Source organism: Pelodiscus sinensis, chromosome 11 (assembly GCF_052426305.1).
Source record: "Pelodiscus sinensis isolate ZL-2025 chromosome 11, ASM5242630v1, whole genome shotgun sequence".
Lineage (NCBI taxonomy): Eukaryota > Metazoa > Chordata > Testudines > Trionychidae > Pelodiscus > Pelodiscus sinensis.
In genome coordinates this window covers 16,701,487-16,718,518 of record NC_143062.1, presented here as the reverse complement: position 1 = coordinate 16,718,518, position 17,032 = coordinate 16,701,487, and the positions used below count along the sequence as shown (strand labels likewise).

General features: G+C 51.3%; 1 protein-coding gene and 1 long non-coding RNA gene across 2 annotated transcripts; both read left to right on the top strand.

The window, feature by feature from the left end:
* Nucleotides 1-526: 526 nt before the first annotated feature.
* Nucleotides 527-4,446, top strand: LOC142830950 (uncharacterized). The gene is made up of 3 exons (XR_016350426.1): nt 527-801; nt 2,464-3,068; nt 3,339-4,446. It is a non-coding gene; the product is annotated as an uncharacterized LOC142830950 (long non-coding RNA).
* Nucleotides 4,447-8,978: 4,532 nt separating this feature from the next.
* Nucleotides 8,979-16,810, top strand: TIGD3 (tigger transposable element derived 3). Its single transcript, XM_075939189.2, has 2 exons — nt 8,979-9,117; nt 10,606-16,810. The coding sequence occupies exon 2, from the start codon at nt 10,613-10,615 to the stop codon at nt 12,056-12,058; it is 1,446 nt and encodes a 481-aa protein (XP_075795304.1). The 5' UTR covers nt 8,979-9,117; nt 10,606-10,612; the 3' UTR covers nt 12,059-16,810.
* Nucleotides 16,811-17,032: the final 222 nt, after the last annotated feature.

Genomic DNA, 17,032 nt, shown 5'->3' with positions numbered 1-17,032 from the left:
GTCCCCACTGCCATGTGCGAGCTGTGCTTTTGTGCAAGAGCATCCACGGCAATGTGGACGCTCTCTTGCGCAAGAAAGCTCCAATGGCCATTTTAGCATCCACACTGCCCTTTTGCGCAAGAGAGCTTACACCTGTTAGAAAAGAGCGTAGCTCATGCGCAAGACGCCTTCTCTTACCATGACATACTGTAAATTTCCTTGCACAAGAGCAGGCGGGCAGTGTGGATGCTCTGCGGGTTCTTGTGCAAGAACAGCTGTACTTGCACAAGAAGCCACGAGTGTAGACATAGCCTTAGAGGGAACACTTCCCCCAGCCTCTCTGCTTCCGAGTTAATGTCACACACATTAGGTTAATGCAATTGCAGGATAGTTGCATGAGGGGGGGTTTGGTGGGGGCCAAACTAATTCCTGTTGGTAGGAGGATGGTGGGAAAAGTCCTTTGAGAGGGGTGATATGACACCTTTTACTTCTGGTCATGTGTCCATCTTGCCCAGAGCGTGTTACCTCCAGAGCCCTGATTAACAGGGGGCAGGGGGCATGGTTAATGGGGCACCACCAAAAATTATACAAACCTGCCACCCCTGGAAGCTTCTTTTTCTCATAACTTAAAGCAAGGTCAGGGTTTGGTTGTGCCAGGAAAACAGGAAGTGCCTGGAAGGGGACATTTTCCATAACATGGAAAGGGAGGGGTCTGATTGAAGGAAGAGCTAGATCCAGAGTGACAACCACCACTGGGGCAGCTGCACCAAGAAAGTAGCCAGCAGGGGCTGCGGCTTGCCATCTTGCCAGCCACCAGACTGAGTAAGTGCTCCCCCCGCCCCAAACTCCTCCCCATGTGGCCCTTGGCTTCAGCACCAGAAGAAGGGGAGGGATTAAAAGGCTCCTGCTGGATGGGGTGAGGGGAGGAGGAGAGGAGAGAAAATGTCCTTGCCAGATGAGGGTGGAGAGAAAAGGCCCCTCCACGCAGCAGAGGAGCCACAGTCTGCCCTCCCAGCATTGCAGAGCTGCCCAGAGCAGCCCCGCTTCATCCTCAGGCCCTGTTCCAGGAAGCTCTGCCAGGACCAACCTGTACAGCTCCCCATCCACTCCAGGCTTTCCCCACCCTGACCCAGCCCTCCAGGGATATGCAGGTGGGCAGGGCGAGCAGTCCCTCCTCCCCACTGCAGGGACAAGTTGGTAGGTGGGGTGCATGGCCCTTGGCTCGCCCTGGAAGAAGGTAGAGGGCGGGATGCACAGCCCTTTCCATAGGGTTGCCAGATGGAGTCACAAAAAATACCGAGCATGGTGGGGAAAAAAAACAAAAAAAAACTGATGGAGCAAAAAAAGTTGAGAAAAGTTATGGCCCCTTTAATCCCCACACTGCCCCCACCCGGCGCAGGGGGGGAAGAATGTCCAAGAAAAACAGAAAATACTGGACATTTTACATGTCCGGTATTTTCTGGGTTTTTTTTTAAACTGGACAGAAGCCACAAATACCAGACTGTCTGGTGCAATACCGGACACCTGGCAACCCTACCTCCCCACTGCAGCTACAAGCCAGTGAGCAGGGTGCATGGTCCCCACCACCTGAGGGAAAAAGCCAGCGTTCACTCACTCCCCGTCCTGAGTCCCACTCCCCCTCCCAATCCTCTGCCCTGAATCCTACACCGTGCCCTCTCCTCCCCCCCCCACACGTACACCGCCAGCCCCCTGACCTAAAGGACCCAGGCAACGCTGAGTAAATCTTCTAGTTCTATAAGGAAAGAAAATATAAGAGCCTTATATTAAAGCCACATTTAAAGTTTATATGTAAATGTAGAACGATCGGGAGACGATAGCAGCAAGATATTTGCAATCCCAAGCCTTGGGCTTTGTCTACACTTGCAGCATTTAGGCAGCACTTTTAAGAAAACATTGTGGTTGTGACCCCAGTGCTGGGGGAGAGCTCTGCCAATGCTCTAGGAAACCCACCTCCGCAAGGGGCGTAGCCCTCAGCTCTGGAAACCTGTCTACACTGGCAAGTTCCTGCTTTGAGACTTGCTGCACTCCAGGCATTGAGAGGGGTGATTTTTCACACTCCTGAGCAAGACAGTTTCTGTGCAGTAACTTGCCAGTGTACACAAGCCCTTCAGGTGCCAGTTCTGGAGCTATAACATCTATCAAAAACACACGCTTGATACTTTATACCGGGGGTGGCCAACCTGTGGCTCTTGAGCCGCGTGTGGCTCTTCTCTCAGAAATGCAGCTCTCAGGGTTACGGCTTGTTCGGAGCCGCATGCCCGCTTTGTGCACGTGCCCCAGCATCTGGAGGGAGAAGTGCGAGGCTGTGGAGATGGCAGCTCCAGTCAGACCCAGGCATTGGGTTAGAATGGGAGGAGTGTGGGGGTGCCTGGTTCTTGGGGAGGGGGAGGGCATTGTGTTAGAGTGGGGGGGCTGGAGGAGGCCTGAGCTCTTTTGGCTTTTAGTGTCTAACTGCGTTTAAAGGGACCCTTGGACGGCCATTTCCCTGCGGCTGCATGCTGAGGCACCTCTGTGAGGCATCGAGAGCCACAGCCGTGCCCTACACTTCAGCCCTTGGCAAGTGCCCCGGGCGCCGTCGCTGCCCTCGTTACAGCCATGGAGCCGTAGGAGGACCCCACCCAGCAATGTCCCCTCACGGCCATCACTGAGGCTGTGGAGGTCCTTCAGCAGGGACCCACACAGGGACTCCAGCAGGGACTTCAGCAGGAACTGGAGACCGGCAGCACATGCTGGACCAGATGCATGCTACAGCTGCACCCCCACCCCACCACCGACAGGCGCCTGTGGAGCCACAACACCAGTGGGGACTGGTGGGAGCGCCTGGTGCTGGGACAATGGGGCGACCAGCACTGGGTGCAGAACTTCTGGATGCACAGGGGGACATTTCACGAGCTCTGCACTGGGTCGCCCCTGTGCTCCGGAGGCAGGACACCCACCTGCGCCCCGCCATCCCCGTGGAAAAGAGGGTCGCGATCACACTCTGGAAACTGGCCACCCCAGACAGCTACCGCTCCATGGGAAACCAGTTCAGGGTGGGCAGGTCCACTATCGGCGCAGCTGTCCAGCAGGTAAGACCCTCCGTGGACTGTGGGCTTGCCCTGGCGGAGGGAAGGGGCCAGACTGGGGGCAGGGAGGCTATAGGGGCAGGGGGAAGCCCTGCACCCAGGGGGTCACGCTGTCCCTCCTGCACACAGCCCCGCTGGTGTAGGGGGAACCCCCAGGAGCAGAGGGCCCTGGCTTGCATGGGGGGAGGGGCCATCAAAGGGAGGGTGAGCATACCCCATGGGCCCATGTACCCACTGTGTCTCATTCCGTGCATCCCCTGTGCCCCTCTGCAGGTCATCCACACCATCAACGATGTGCTGCTCCACAGGGTCATCCGGCCCCATGACCTGGACTGGCTTTGCCACCCTGGGGTTCCCAAACTGCGGGAGAGCTGTGGACAGGACCCACATCCTCATCCAGGCACCGGAGCACTGAGCGGCCCAGTTCATCAACCGGAAGGGCTATTGCTTGGTGGTGCTACAGGCACACATGGACCACCAGGGACAGTTCCAGGACATTTACGTGGGGTGGTCCAGCTGGGCCCACGACGCCCGCACTCAAGCCTGTGCCACAGGCTGGAGGTGGGCACCTACATCCCCCAGTGGCACTTCACCATCGGGGCCGTCAGGATGCTGGTCTGCATCATGGGGGATGCAGCCTACCCCCTGATGGCTTGGCTGATGCGGCCAGGCTGCCTTTAACACCTACCTGGACTGGGCCCTGCAGCCCCGTGGAGTGCACCTTTGGGCATCTGACGGTTCACTTCAGGTGCCTCCTGACCCACCTGGACACGGAAGTACAACACGTCCCGGAGGTCATCGCAGCATGCTGTGTGCTGCATAACATTATTGAGGGGTAGGGGAAGGCCTTCCTCCTGGGGTGGATGGCAGGTGAGGGCCAGGCCTACCAGCAGCCTCAGATGGAGCCCTTTGCCACTCTGTGGTGATGCCTCTGCCTTGCGGTGCCAGTCAGGAGCCGGTCTGTGAGGGAAGCCAATTGAAAAACCAGGTCCCTTCACTGACCAGCTGCCTGTCACCCTGTGCTGCTGCCTCTGATAAAGAGGCAGCAGCGGGGGGTGGCAGCAGCCCCTGTCATGGGAAGGGGTCTGAGCTCCCAAACCCAGCACGTGCCAGAACTGAGCTGGGCTGCCTGCCCACCCGACTCCTAATACACTTTAAATGCAGAGCCGTAGCAGAAGTACGTCCCAGACCCATCACAAGCCAGGGCTGAGCTGGCTTGCCTGATAAAAAATGTACTGGGGAAGAAGGGGAGGGAAATGCATATTGTTTGTACCATTAACCTATAAGCTTTGCTTATCAGTTAATTGACTACATTATTACATCCCTACCTGAAACAACACAGTGACTTTGAGATCCATTAATGAGTGCCCAGGCAGGTTAAAATGTTCTCCAACAGGTTTCTGTGTGTTGCCTTTGTAGATATCTGAATTGTGTCCATTAATTCTTTCCCATAGAGACCATCCAGTCTGGCCAATATACATGGCAGAGGGGCATTGCTGGCATAGATCACATTAAAGGATGTGCAGTTAAATGAGCCTCTGATGTGGTTGGGTCCAGTGATGAAATCGCTTGTGTAGATGTTATAATTCCATGATGCAGACCCACCTCTGCTCCTATGTCACTCTCCACAGAAAGGGTAAAGCGCATCTGTGTGGGGAGACAGATCTTTGTGGGGGGTTGCAAAATGAGCTCCCCAAAGAGCTAAGTCCCTCCCAAACCTCACTGCTTGCTGCTCCAAGGCTACGTCTAGACTGGCATGATTTTCTGCAAATGCTTTTCCATTAAAAGCATTTGCCAAAAAGAGCATCTAGATTGGCACAGATGCTTTTCCGCAAAAGCACTTTTTGTGGAAAAGCATCCGTGCCAATCTAGATGCGGTTTTGCGCAAGAAAGCCCCGATCGCCATTGTCGCCATTGGGGCCCTCTTGCGCAAAAACATTTCTGGAAAGGGGCTTTTGCCCGAACGGGAACGTCAAAGCATTTGCGCAAGAAGCACTGATTTCAGACATTAGAACGTCAGTGCTTTTGTGCAAAATCAAGTGGCCAGTGTAGACAGCTGGCAAGTTTTTGCGCAAAAGCACTGCTTTTGCGGAAAATCTTGCCAGTCTAGATGCAGCCCAAGGAAAAATTGCATCCCCTACCCTGCCTTCTGTTGGGGGGGGAAGGAGGGATAGCTCAGTGGCTTGCGCGTTAGCCTGCTAAACCCAGGGTTGTGAATTCAATCCTTGTGGAGGCCATGTGGGGCAAAAATTTGTCAGGGATGGTACTTGGTACTGCTGTGAAGGCAGGGGACTAGACTTGATGACCTCTCAAGGTCCCTTCCAGTTCTAGGAGATAGGCAATCTCCATTAATTTAATACAGAGCAACAGTTGTATTAAAAAACCCTACCAAAACAAGACACTCCATGGCATGTGTCTCTGCTCCTGGGGAGAGGAGAGAAGTGTTGTAAAGCAGGCTTTTTCTGTCCATGGCCTTCACATATAGCCCATCCTGCCACACAAGGCCTCTCACAGAAAACCCAGACTGTGAGATACTCAGAGAAGCACGGGAAGCACAATGCAGCTTTCTGTAAAACGGAATTTGGCCTTGTAGGCATCATAGAACAGGGAGGTAGGCATAGGGAGATAAGACGCAACTGCCATGCACACTAACCATGCCCACACCCAGCACTGTCCACAGGGCCATCAGGTGGGCATCATGAAAAATCCTATAGGGCAGTATTTCACATTACCTCATTACCAGCCTATCAGACCCGGCCAGGGAACTAACCCTAATAAGGTACCAGATATCAGGTTATGTTATAAAAGACCCTCAATCCCTTTGTTCGACAGAGGTTCCGTGTATTGAGGGCACGTGTCTTTATTTTTGCCCGGCTAAAGGACTGATCACCCTGAGGCTGCCTCCCCACCCTTCGAGTCAAATATAGGGGTGCACGAGTCCTGAGCATGCTCCGAGTTCTAGTGTGTCTTTGTGTTATTATCGTTGCTGGATTTGTAAGTATTGCTTAAATGTATTAGTTATTGGTTTAATTAATAGTTATATTGTGTTAATTTCACTGTGTATTTCTGTAAAGTGTATCTAAGTTCTGTTAACCACACTGTGTAAATCGTATAATTTTGTGTTGTATAGTAGTGCTGTATTTAAGTTAAGTATAAGTGTTAGAAATAGAAGTCCAGGAGTTGTTAAGTTGTAAAAGTAGATTTATGACTAACTTCACCTGCTGCCCTAAAATAACCATAGAGAGGCCGGCTTTAGACAGAGTTTTTATTATCATTATATTGTCTTTGTTTTTGTATTTTTGTTAAGCAAATTAGAGTCAGTGATTTAATATGAGTAAATTGTAATCTAGGAATTGTAATCAGTTAGGTATAGTTGTGTTCAAGTTTTCTACCCTGTAAAAGCATTAGGCAATTGTTAGTTAAAAAGACCATTTTCTAATTGTTGGTTTTGATAAAAGAATCATTCCACTTAATAAAGATCATTTGTTTTACACCATCATCCAGTAGTTTTCACTAGGTAATCGGCTTTAACCCTTGAGGCTTCTACCACATCACCGAACCAAGGTGTAACAAGAAGGAGAAACCCTACATGACAGATATGTAGTCATGCTGCTCAATGAATGACTGGAAAGTACCCAGATATCACAGTGATGAATTTATATAGAATAGAACAAGAGCAACCCCATTGCTACTCTAACGTTACACTCCTCTTCCAATGTCCCAGGCCCCAGCCCAAGTTTCCCCCACTACATGACAGCCGGAGGGGCTAAGTGTTTTTTGCAAGTAGACCCCAGTGAGGAGAAAAGACACCATCAGAGCTCATTGAAAATGGATTTCCTCCACCCCCGATGAAGTTTAGGTGAAGACAAAAAAACAGTTTTGTTTGGTCAAAAATGTCAATGGAAAATTTGAGAGACAAGGTGAGTAAGGTAATACAGCTTACACAAAGCTGAAAACATGTCTTTTTCACCAACAGAAGTTGGTCCAATAAAAGCTATTACCTTCCCCACCTTGTCCCACTAATATTTGAGACCAATATGGCTACAACACTGCAAACAATGGAAAAATGTCAAAAAAGGGGGCAAAACCACCAACATTTTTTATGAAAACCACCAAAACATACAAAACATTCTGCCAAAAACATACTGAAGCTCCCAAATATTTTTTGTCAAAGTATATACATATTTCTGCCAAAACCTATTTTTAAAATATTTTTTCTTCCAAGAGCTACTTTAAAACTGTAAAATGTTCTGAAAGCCACTGAAAAAAATCACTTTTTCCCAACCCGCTTTTTCCAAACACTATTCCTCCCTCACGCCCCCTCCCAAAAAAAACCTCACAAATTTTCTGGTAGAAAAAACAAAACGAAACCAAAATCACCACACCCAGTCTTAAACAAATTTAATCTAAAAGCCAAAACAAAAATGTTGAAAATCCTCAAAAACTTAGTTTGTTTGAAAATAAAGAAAAAAAGTCACCCACTGATCCCTGCATCAGGCCCACGAGCCGCAATGGAGCGGTGTGTGCACTTTAGAAGAGCCATTTGGTCTTGATTTACCGACTCCAAGCCATACAGCATCCACCACATCCCCCGGTCACGTTCCAATGGTTAGTTGGTAAAAATTTGCATCTGAATTTCTCTCATTTCTGCTCCCAGCCAGATCTCTTGCTCTTCTCTGCTACATGAGAGCTCTTAGAGCTGCTCTGGTGTGTAAGTACCATATTTACAGACCACACAACCCCTTCCCAACTCCCTTTGTGAAGCTGAATAGTTCTGTCTTTCAGTGTGACACTACTCCCAGCCTAGAGATGTAACTTATACTGCCAAAGAGTCCTTTTGTTAGTATAGCTTGTACCAGTTCCCTGAACAAAATAAGCTATAATAGGCAAAAAAGAAAGGGACTTCTATCCCAGTATAACTGCATCTATACGAGAGCTTTTTGCCAGTAGGGCTGTGTCTGCATTGGCACTCTTTTCCGGAAAAGGGATGCTAATGACACACTTCAGAATTGCAAATGCCGAGGGGGATTTAAATATCCCCCACGGCATTTGCATGAACATGGCTGCCGCTTTTTTCCGACTCGGGGTTTTGCCGGAGAAAAGTGCCAGTCTAGACGGGATCTTGCGGAAAATAAATCCTTGAAAGTAAGAATAAGGGATCTTCCGGAAAAGGCGCCCTCTCTTACGCCGTATTGTAAATTTCCTCGCACAAGAGCAGGCGGGCAGTGTGGATGCTCTGCACATTCTTGTGTAAGAATGGCTGTACTTGTGCAAGAAGCCCCGAGTGTAGACATAGCCTTAGAGGGAACACTTCCCCCAGCCTCTCCGCCCCCAAGTTAATGTCGCACACATTGGGTTAATGCAATTACAGGATAGTTGCATGAGGGGGGTTTGGTGGGAGCCAAACTAACCCGTTGGTAGGAGGATGGTGGGAAAAGTCCTTCAAGAGGGGTGACATGACACCTTTTACTTCTGGTCATGTGTCCATCTTGCTCTGAGCATGTCGCCTCCAGAGGCCTGGCTAACAGGGGGGGACGGGACGAACGACACGGGGGTGTGGCTAATGGGGGTTGGGGCATGGTTAACAGGGGTCAGGCTAATGGGGTTTTTTTTTTTTTTTTTGCTCAACCAAAATTGCTGCCCGGCCCCGCACTTCCTAAAGCCACATGCACCCACAATTACATGGCTCCCAAGCTCAGGCCGGGCCTCTGGGCAGCCCCCCCTGCCCAGTGCCTGCAAACGGAGACCACACCGCTGCCAGGAGGCCCCGCTCTTGTTGGCCGCGGCAGCGGGCACTGCCCGAGGGGGAGGGGCCCTAACGCCCCTTCGCCGTCCCAGTCACACCCCTGTCTGCAGCGGGGCGCGCGGGCGCAGGGGAGCTGGGCAGCGACCCGCGCGCGCCGCCCTCGGCTCCGCCCCCGCCGCGGCCACAGGCTGGAAGCGGAAGGTTCCGAGCGGGCGGGGCCCAGGATCCGGAAACCCCCCGCCCGGCCGGCCGGAAATGGCCTCAGCCGCGCGGCCCTGAGCAGCCCGGGGCCGGCACCGCTGCTAGGTACGTACGGCGAAGGCAGCGCGCCCGGGGCTGCCACAGGAGCGCGGGGCCTGAGGGGCCGCCGCCTCCCGCCCCGCTTCCCCCCCGAGCGCTTAGGCAATAATCAGCCGCGCCCCCCGGGCAGAGTGTGTGTGGATATGGGGGTGTGTGTCGGGGGGGTTATTCCCCGAAGTACGGGGGGGGGGGGCTGTTAAAATGAAGCCTGGTGTCGGCTCCCCGCACACTTCGGATCTCAGGGTTGTAAAGCCAACCTCTAGCTATTGGGGTCAGGAATACTCCCCCCCCCGCCCCCGCTGTGGGGCTGGTCGTTGCCTGTGCAGCGGCTGCTACTGGTGGCTGTTAGATTCAGGGTGCTGAGCTGGGCCCCCGCTAGTGTTATCCAGCAGGGCTGCTGCTGCTTGTATTTAAAAGTGTCAAGATGTGATGAATTCTGGTTGTCTGCCCCTGACATGCCCGTTTCCCCAGGGTGGCAACAATCAGGCTGTGTCCGCTGGCATGACAATAAAATAACCTGTCCTGTTAGTTATTTCTGTGGTGATAGCGTGAAGGGCCCCACATGAAATCATGGCCCCATTGTGCAGGGCACTGCCCACCCACTGATCTCTGGTGCCAGGTGCTACACAACCCCTTGCTGAGAATGAGGTTCCGCACCCCCTTTGACTGAGATCAGAGGCACCTGTTCCTCCAGGAGCTGCATGAAATCTGAGCATCCCTGCCCCTGATCTGTAATGTGAACAAGCTGAATTTTAAAGTGAACTATATTTAGTAGCAGTTTTCAGCCTGGGGCTCCCTTCAAATTAGGCATTTAACTAGCTGAGATGTCTCCTAGAAACATCTCCCCCTTTTATTCTAAAGACAACTGCCAGATTTATTTACGTTACATTTCGGTGGTTGTGGCCAAGGAGCTGATCATGATTCTGAGAGCCAAGACTCCATGGCTCTTCTTTCAGCTCAGGGAAGGAATGGGAACCCAATGAGGGGGAGAGGGCTGGGAGTCAGAACTACTGGGTTGTACCCCAGTGGTGTTAAGTTTCCCACTGGAATGTGCCTTATGCATGACTGATCAGGATTTGGGGGTAGGGATGTTAAATTGTGTTTAATCAGCTAATCAAGTAGTCGATGGAATTTCCATCGACAACTCGATTAGTGGATAAGAGGGGAAACTGCAGAGCTGCAGTGGAGCTAGCTCCCGGGCCTGGGCGCTAACCCCATTGTGCCTCTGCTTTTTAAATGTATTAAGTGCTGCCAGGCTCCTAATACATTTAGAAGGCAGAGTCACCGCGGGTTGGGAAGGGGGGGGAACCGGTGTCAAGTCAGGAATCAGTTGTCCTGGCTCACACTCGGTCAAGTCACTACTCAACTACCCAATAAGCATATGCAAATCACTTACATCCCTAGTTTTGGCGGGTTGGGTGGGACAGTCTCTTCTTTCACCTCTAGATAGTCCAGTCCCCAGTACCTGGCACATCCCTTCACTTCCTACTCCAGGGCCATCATGGAACTGAACGGGAAGAAGAAACTTCATGCTCTATCCCTGGCAGAGAAGATCCAGGTGCTGGAGATGCTGGACGAATCCAAGATGTCGCAGTCAGAGGTGGCCCGTCGCTTCCAAGTCTCCCAGCCCCAGATCTCCCGCATCTGCAAGAACAAGGAGAAGCTGCTGGCGGACTGGTGCAGCGGGACTGCCAACCGGGAGCGGAAGCGCAAGCGGGAGTCCAAATACAGCAGCATCGATGAGGCCCTGCTGTGCTGGTTCCATATTGCCCGCACCAAGATGTGGGACGTCACAGGGCCCATGCTGCTCCAGAAGGCCAAGGAGCTCGCGGACATCATGGGCCAGGAGTTTGTGCCTAGCATCGGCTGGCTGGTGCGGTGGAAGCGCCGTAACAACGTATGCTTCGGCCAGCGGCACCCGACACGAGCTGTCCACCCCCTGGAGCCCCTGTGTGACAAGGGGCCAGTGCCAGCTTCCCTCAGCCTGCCCCAGCTACTGAAGGACTTTGCCCCAGAGAACGTCTTTGGCTGCGGAGAAGTGGTGCTGCTGTACAAGGCCATGCCAGGTAGGGAGCAGGAAGTCAGGGAGCAGCTGTGTGTTGTGCTGTGCGTGAATGGGAGTGGCACGGAGAAGCAGAAGCCCGTGGTGGTGGGCAGGCGGCTGGCTCCGCGGTGTTTCTTTGGGGTCAACACGGAAACTTTGCCAGTACTTTACCGCAGCAGCGCCAACAGCCAGCTGACACCGGAGCTCTTTTCCGAGTGGCTGACGGACTTTGACCGGGAGATGGGCCGGCAGCACCGCAGTGTGGCGCTTGTGCTGGACGCTGAGCGGCGCTGCCCCAATCCAGAGCCTGCCAACATCCGCCTAGTCTTCCTGCCCCCACGGCCACGCCATGATGACAGCCCCTCGCCCTGCCCACTCCATCCCGACATTGTCCGGGATTTCAAGTCCCGCTACAAGCGCAGGCTTCTGGGCAAGGTGTTCTCCATTGGCAGCGAGACTGACACCTCTCCTGCCTCCATTGCCTCCTCCATCACTGTGCTGGATGCCCTCCACATGGTGGCAGCCGCTTGGGACAAAGTCCAGCCCTCCCTGGTGGAACGGTGCTTTGGGGAAGCCGGCTGCTCCAAGGGGAAGGGATCCTTTGGGCCTTCCAGGCACCCTCCCCCCAGGGGGATGAGCCTGGAAGAATTCCGGCGCTTCGTTGACATGGAGACAGAGCTGGCCTATCCCCCAACCCTGCCCCCAACCGGGGCCTACAAGGAGGAGGAAGAAGAAGAGGAGGGGGAGGGGGAGGACCTTTTTGGCAGCCTGCCCACGAAGGCTGATGCCCTGAAGGCCCTGGGGACCTTGCGGCGCTGGTTTGAGTGTAATGGCTCGGCCGAGGGGGTCTTCCGACAGTTTTACAGCTGTGAGGAAGAGGTGGAGCGGCTGTGCTGCCAGTGAGGGCCTGACTTCCCACACTGGGGGAGGAGGGTGCCCCCTGTAGCCTCCGAGGACAGGAACATGGAGGGGCTAGTGGCCCAGCACCCCACGAACTTGGTACTGGGAGAGTGGGATTCCATTTCCATTCCCCAGTACCTGCAGGCCTGGAATCATGCCCCAACATGCCCACCTCCAGGGGGGTGCTAGCAGGACTGCTTTCATGCGCCCATTCTCTGCCATGGCTTCTGAGAGCTGCTTCTGGGGGAGAGGAATTGGAGACCCGCCCTTTTCTTTTCTTCTGGGTTCATCTTTATGGGTGTATCTCTCAGCACCTATCTTACTGTTACTGCTTTTACCACCACCCTCATCAGGATCCTCAGCCAAAATTTGTCACTAGCAGTCCTGGGATGCCTGCACTTGAAGGGTGTCCTGCTAGTTCACACCCCAAAAGGGCCAGATTTCCATGATTGGGTGAAAACCAGGCTGCTTTAGAAGGGGGGGTTGAGTGAGTTTCGGGTCATTTTAATGGAATCACAGTTACTGAAACACACTTTGGGGTCAGTTGTGGAAACCTTTTCCCAAAGAACTGCCCTTCTGCCTGTAATAAAGGACAAAAGAAAGGGGGAGTTGAATTTTGAGTTTTCCTCCCAACTGTTTGAACTCTAGGTGTTTAAAAAAAAAAAAAAAAAAAAACTACCCCCCTGAAAGCGATAGTGACAGCCTGACTGAGAAGAACAGCCCCTGAATTACCTAGATGTTGTTTCTAGAGACCTTATCCTCCAGCTTACCAGGGATACCAGGAAAGGGAGGAAGAAAAATGTTCTAATGCAGGGTAGTACACCACCCCGGAGCCAGCAGCATCTCATCTTTGGCTGGGAAAAATTGAACTTCCATGGCAGCTGAGGTGAACAGAAGGGCGAGCCAGTGGGTAGGACACTGGCCTGGAAGTCAGGACTTCTAAGTCCTATTCCTAGTTCTGGGAGGAGCATGGTGTCTAGTGGTCAGTGGAGGAGGCTGGAACTCAGGATTCTTGGGTTCTAGCCCAAGCTCTGAGTGGGACATGGTGTCTACACTGAGCCAAAATTCCAAGGTTTGAACTCAGACCTAACCCCCATTCTGTCTACACACGCATTGCACTAACCCAAGGTTGGGACCCCAAAGCTCTATTCAAGCCCTATTGCTTTGCAGAGTAGACACAGCCTCACTGGACTCAAGCTCTGGGGTTCTGCTAACAGTCTCCCATAATCCTATGGGTCAACTTTCTTTGTCCTCTGGACAGGCAAGCTTTCCCACACTACCCCACAACCAAAGGGTGAGAGCAGCCACATTTTGGGAGGGCACGAGGAAGTCCAGGACATGGGTGGTTGGACTTGGGCCTGCCTAATGCAGTGTAGAGGCTGGAGCCCTAGGTTGGGATCCAGGGTTGAACAATTCTTAACCTGTGGTTACAAAGCACTGTAGCTGCTTAGGCTCTAGTCCAGTTCTATCAGTCATGGACTGACACTGCAGAGTAGACAGACCCTGGATCCCTGACCTCTGGGCTCTATTCCCAGCTCTGCCTCTGACCTTGAATAAATCCCAAATCCTCCCGGTGCGCCAGTTTCCTTACCCATTCTTTGTCTATTTAGACTCAGTTTTTTGGACTCAGAAACCATCTCTCACCCTGTACAGAGTAGAGATGTTAAATTTAGATTAATTGGCTAATCGAATAGTCGATGTAATTTGTATTGACTATTGGATTAGTTGATAAGGGTGCTTCCGCCTTTGAAGTGTAGCAACAGTCCTAGGGCTGTTGCTACACTTCAAAGGCTAAAGTGCTACAGGGAGCATGGGGCCAGTGGGGGACTCAAGTAGTCCCTACTGGCCCTGTGCTTCCTGCGGCTTTTCAAAGTGGCAGCACTGCATGGAGCCTGGGGTCAGCCGGGGACTCAGAGTTCTCAGCTGACCCCAAGCTCCATGCAGTGCTGCTGCCTTGAAATGCTGCATGCAGCCCAGAGCCAGCTGGGGCTCTGCTTTGCTGCTTTTAAGCGCCCCCTCCTCTTTCCCCTACCCCTTGCTGCCTCTTTCTGATAGTCGACTAGTTCACATCCCTAGTACAGAGCCCACCATCTAAGTACTACTGTAATGCTCCTAATAAACTAGGAAATACCTTTTAGAGAGCAAGATAATCAAACCAGACTTACAGGCCATGAAGAAGAAGAAAAGAGCAGATGCCTCATTTTATTAACACCCCCATTACTTCCTCCCTCACTCACACTTCTTTTCAAGTCACCTTTAAAGAAGCACACGCTATGAAATGGTAGAATATTTCCTATGGAAATGGTACTGCCTACAACAGGACAGGGAGCTGGGTCCACAGGCTTGCCGCGTGGACAGTGGCCTATGGTGCTATTTTTCCAGTGGAAACTTAACTCACTGTCCAGAGGTTTAACCCTAAACATGCCATTTGTTCTGCTGCAAGAAGTCGGCACCAGGTTTGGTGAAGTGTTTCTGCTTTGTCCTCTGGTGCCTGGAAATACCAGACTGGCTTTATGGGCCATCAGGAGGAGGCAGGACAAGTTTCCCCAGCTCTGGGCAAGAAGCAGAGTCTAATAGGTTAGAGCAGGGCGGGCTGGATGTCAGGGGTTCTGGCTCTGTCACTGAGCAAATCAGTTCAAGTCACCATTCTGTGTCTTTCCTCTCCTGCCTTTCACCTGTTCAGACTCGAAGCTCTTGAAGGGACTGTCTATCCCTATGTCTCTGTGCAACACCTGGTCCAAGGAGGGGCAGGCTCCCCAGTCTTGGTCAGAAATGCCAGGCACTCTCAGACATAATTTACTCCCACTCTTGAGTTGTTTGCAAGAGCAGGCCCTTATACAGCAGCAGCAGCAGCAACCAAAACCAAAACTAATTAATAGACTGCAAGGCCAGCAAGGACCACTAATGGTCATGTCTCCAGTGCAACGCAGCCCAGGAAAAGTGCAGAGATTGCAAACTTAAATCCAGTTCAGTGGCAAACGTTTCAGCCTCTCTCCTGAAATGTCTGTGCTCTCAGCTCCGGGCTGCAGTCAGTTTGAGCAAAAAATCACCTTTTGCAAAGGAGGGTCTTGGTCTGAGGCCATAGTTCCAGAGCTGTAGGTGCTGGAACTAGGAGTACTGGGGTGCTGCTGCACTCCCTGGCTTGAAGTGGTTTCCATTAGATACAGGGCTTAGTCTGGTTTAAGGCCTCCGCACACTCACCATACAAATTGTTCAAGCATCTCTGTCCAAAGAGCCCTCTTTACTTCATGGTTCAACCCGCGAAGAGCTGATTGCAGGGCTGGAGTCTCCATTAATTCAACATACAATGACTAAGCTCTACTAGGTTCAGTCTCATCCCTTCAAAGTCTCCACCACCATTGTCACCGCAGGAATGGGAACACCAGATACCGAGCTGGGTGGGAAATGGAAGATTTTGCCATGCAAAATTTTGATGAAAATGAATAGGTTATTTTGATTTTTTTTCAGCAAACACTGAAATACTGAAAGGTTTTGTCCAAAACCAAAACATGTCCTAAAAACCATTTTGCTGCTTGCTGCTGCCATGTCTCATGGGAATTGCATTTCAGCTGCCCCATGCTCTCATTCTCCTCTATAGGCCAGGCTTCCTAGTTGGACTACATCTCCCATGATGCACTGCTGTCCCCTCCCTCTTAGAAAGGTGCTTCATGGGAAATGTAGTCTGTCTGGGAATGACCAGTCTGTAGAAGAAAAACTTAAAAAAACAATGAATAGTCTAGCAGCACCTTAAAGACTAACAAATCATGTAGATGGTATCATGAGCTTTCATGGGTACAACCCACTTCTTCAGATGAATGGAGCATTAAAAGTCCAGATCCAACAATAAGACTACAGACTAACTCAGCTACCCCTCTGAACCTGTGGAAGAAAAACAGACATGGGGCTGAACTAAAACTGAACTAAAACTCCCATGAGGCAATGCAGCAGACTCTCCACATTGAAAAATGTTATCTTTGACAAAAAGAACCCCAAACCAATACAAAAAATGTGTGGACATTTCCCATGGTAAGCAGGTGGGTTTTTGGGGAAAAAAAAGTTTAAATTGAAACCCCAGCTTTTCACGGACATATTTTCAATGGAAAATTTTCCATCAGCCCCATTTCCAATCTTGATTGTACATCACGCAGTCACAGTCTCCAAGTACCTACTTAGGGAACAGAAGATTGGCTCTTCAATCTATCCAGTGAAAGTCTAACATAATCCAGTGGCAAGACATTGAAGCTGTAGAAATAAGATCAAAGGAAGAATTTATCAAGGGCTGGAGTTGATTCTCCATCACTAACACTTTTTAAAATCAAGACTGGAGCAGATCTGTCAGGCAAACAGGAGTTAACTGAGGGGAGACCTGTGCTATGCCAGAAGTCAGACATGATGAACACAACGGTCCCTTCTGGTCTTGGAAATCTAAGACCTGACATCAGTCCCAAGTGTGTATGTGACCCCACCACTCCAATGATCTTGGCATGTCATGACTAAACAATTCCCAGGGACACAGCGAATATTTTGGATTGGATCAAGCTACTGGAAAGCAGTCTCATCGCCCCTAGGTGTTCCAAAATTATGAGCCAGCTGAAAAACCAGCACGACATTGGCTTAAACAAATTGTTGTTTTGTTGTTTGGTCTTGAAACACACAACACTTTCCCCCCCAAATCTACCATCTGGGTTTTTAGTTGTTTCCAAAGTTTCTCTGTACAACCACGAGGGCTGGAAATATTAAAATCCACTCAATGCATACATATTGCTTTGGTTTCACTTAAACTGTCTTTGTTTGTTTCAAACACCAAGTTTGGTGCAATACAAGTGTGTTACTTTAATCAAGACCTTGTTTATACAGAAACTGGATAGAGCACTGGACAGGGATCTGGAGTTTATTCCCGGTGACCTTGGGCAAGTCACTTCAGAGCGCCATACCTCGGTTTCCCTCCTGAAAAAGGTAGCTGGTGATACTGAATGC

Excerpts from the sequence above, each read along its gene's own strand:
- TIGD3 (XM_075939189.2), top strand. The coding sequence starts at position 10,613 with ATGGAACTGAACGGGAAGAAGAAACTTCATGCTCTATCCCTGGCAGAG.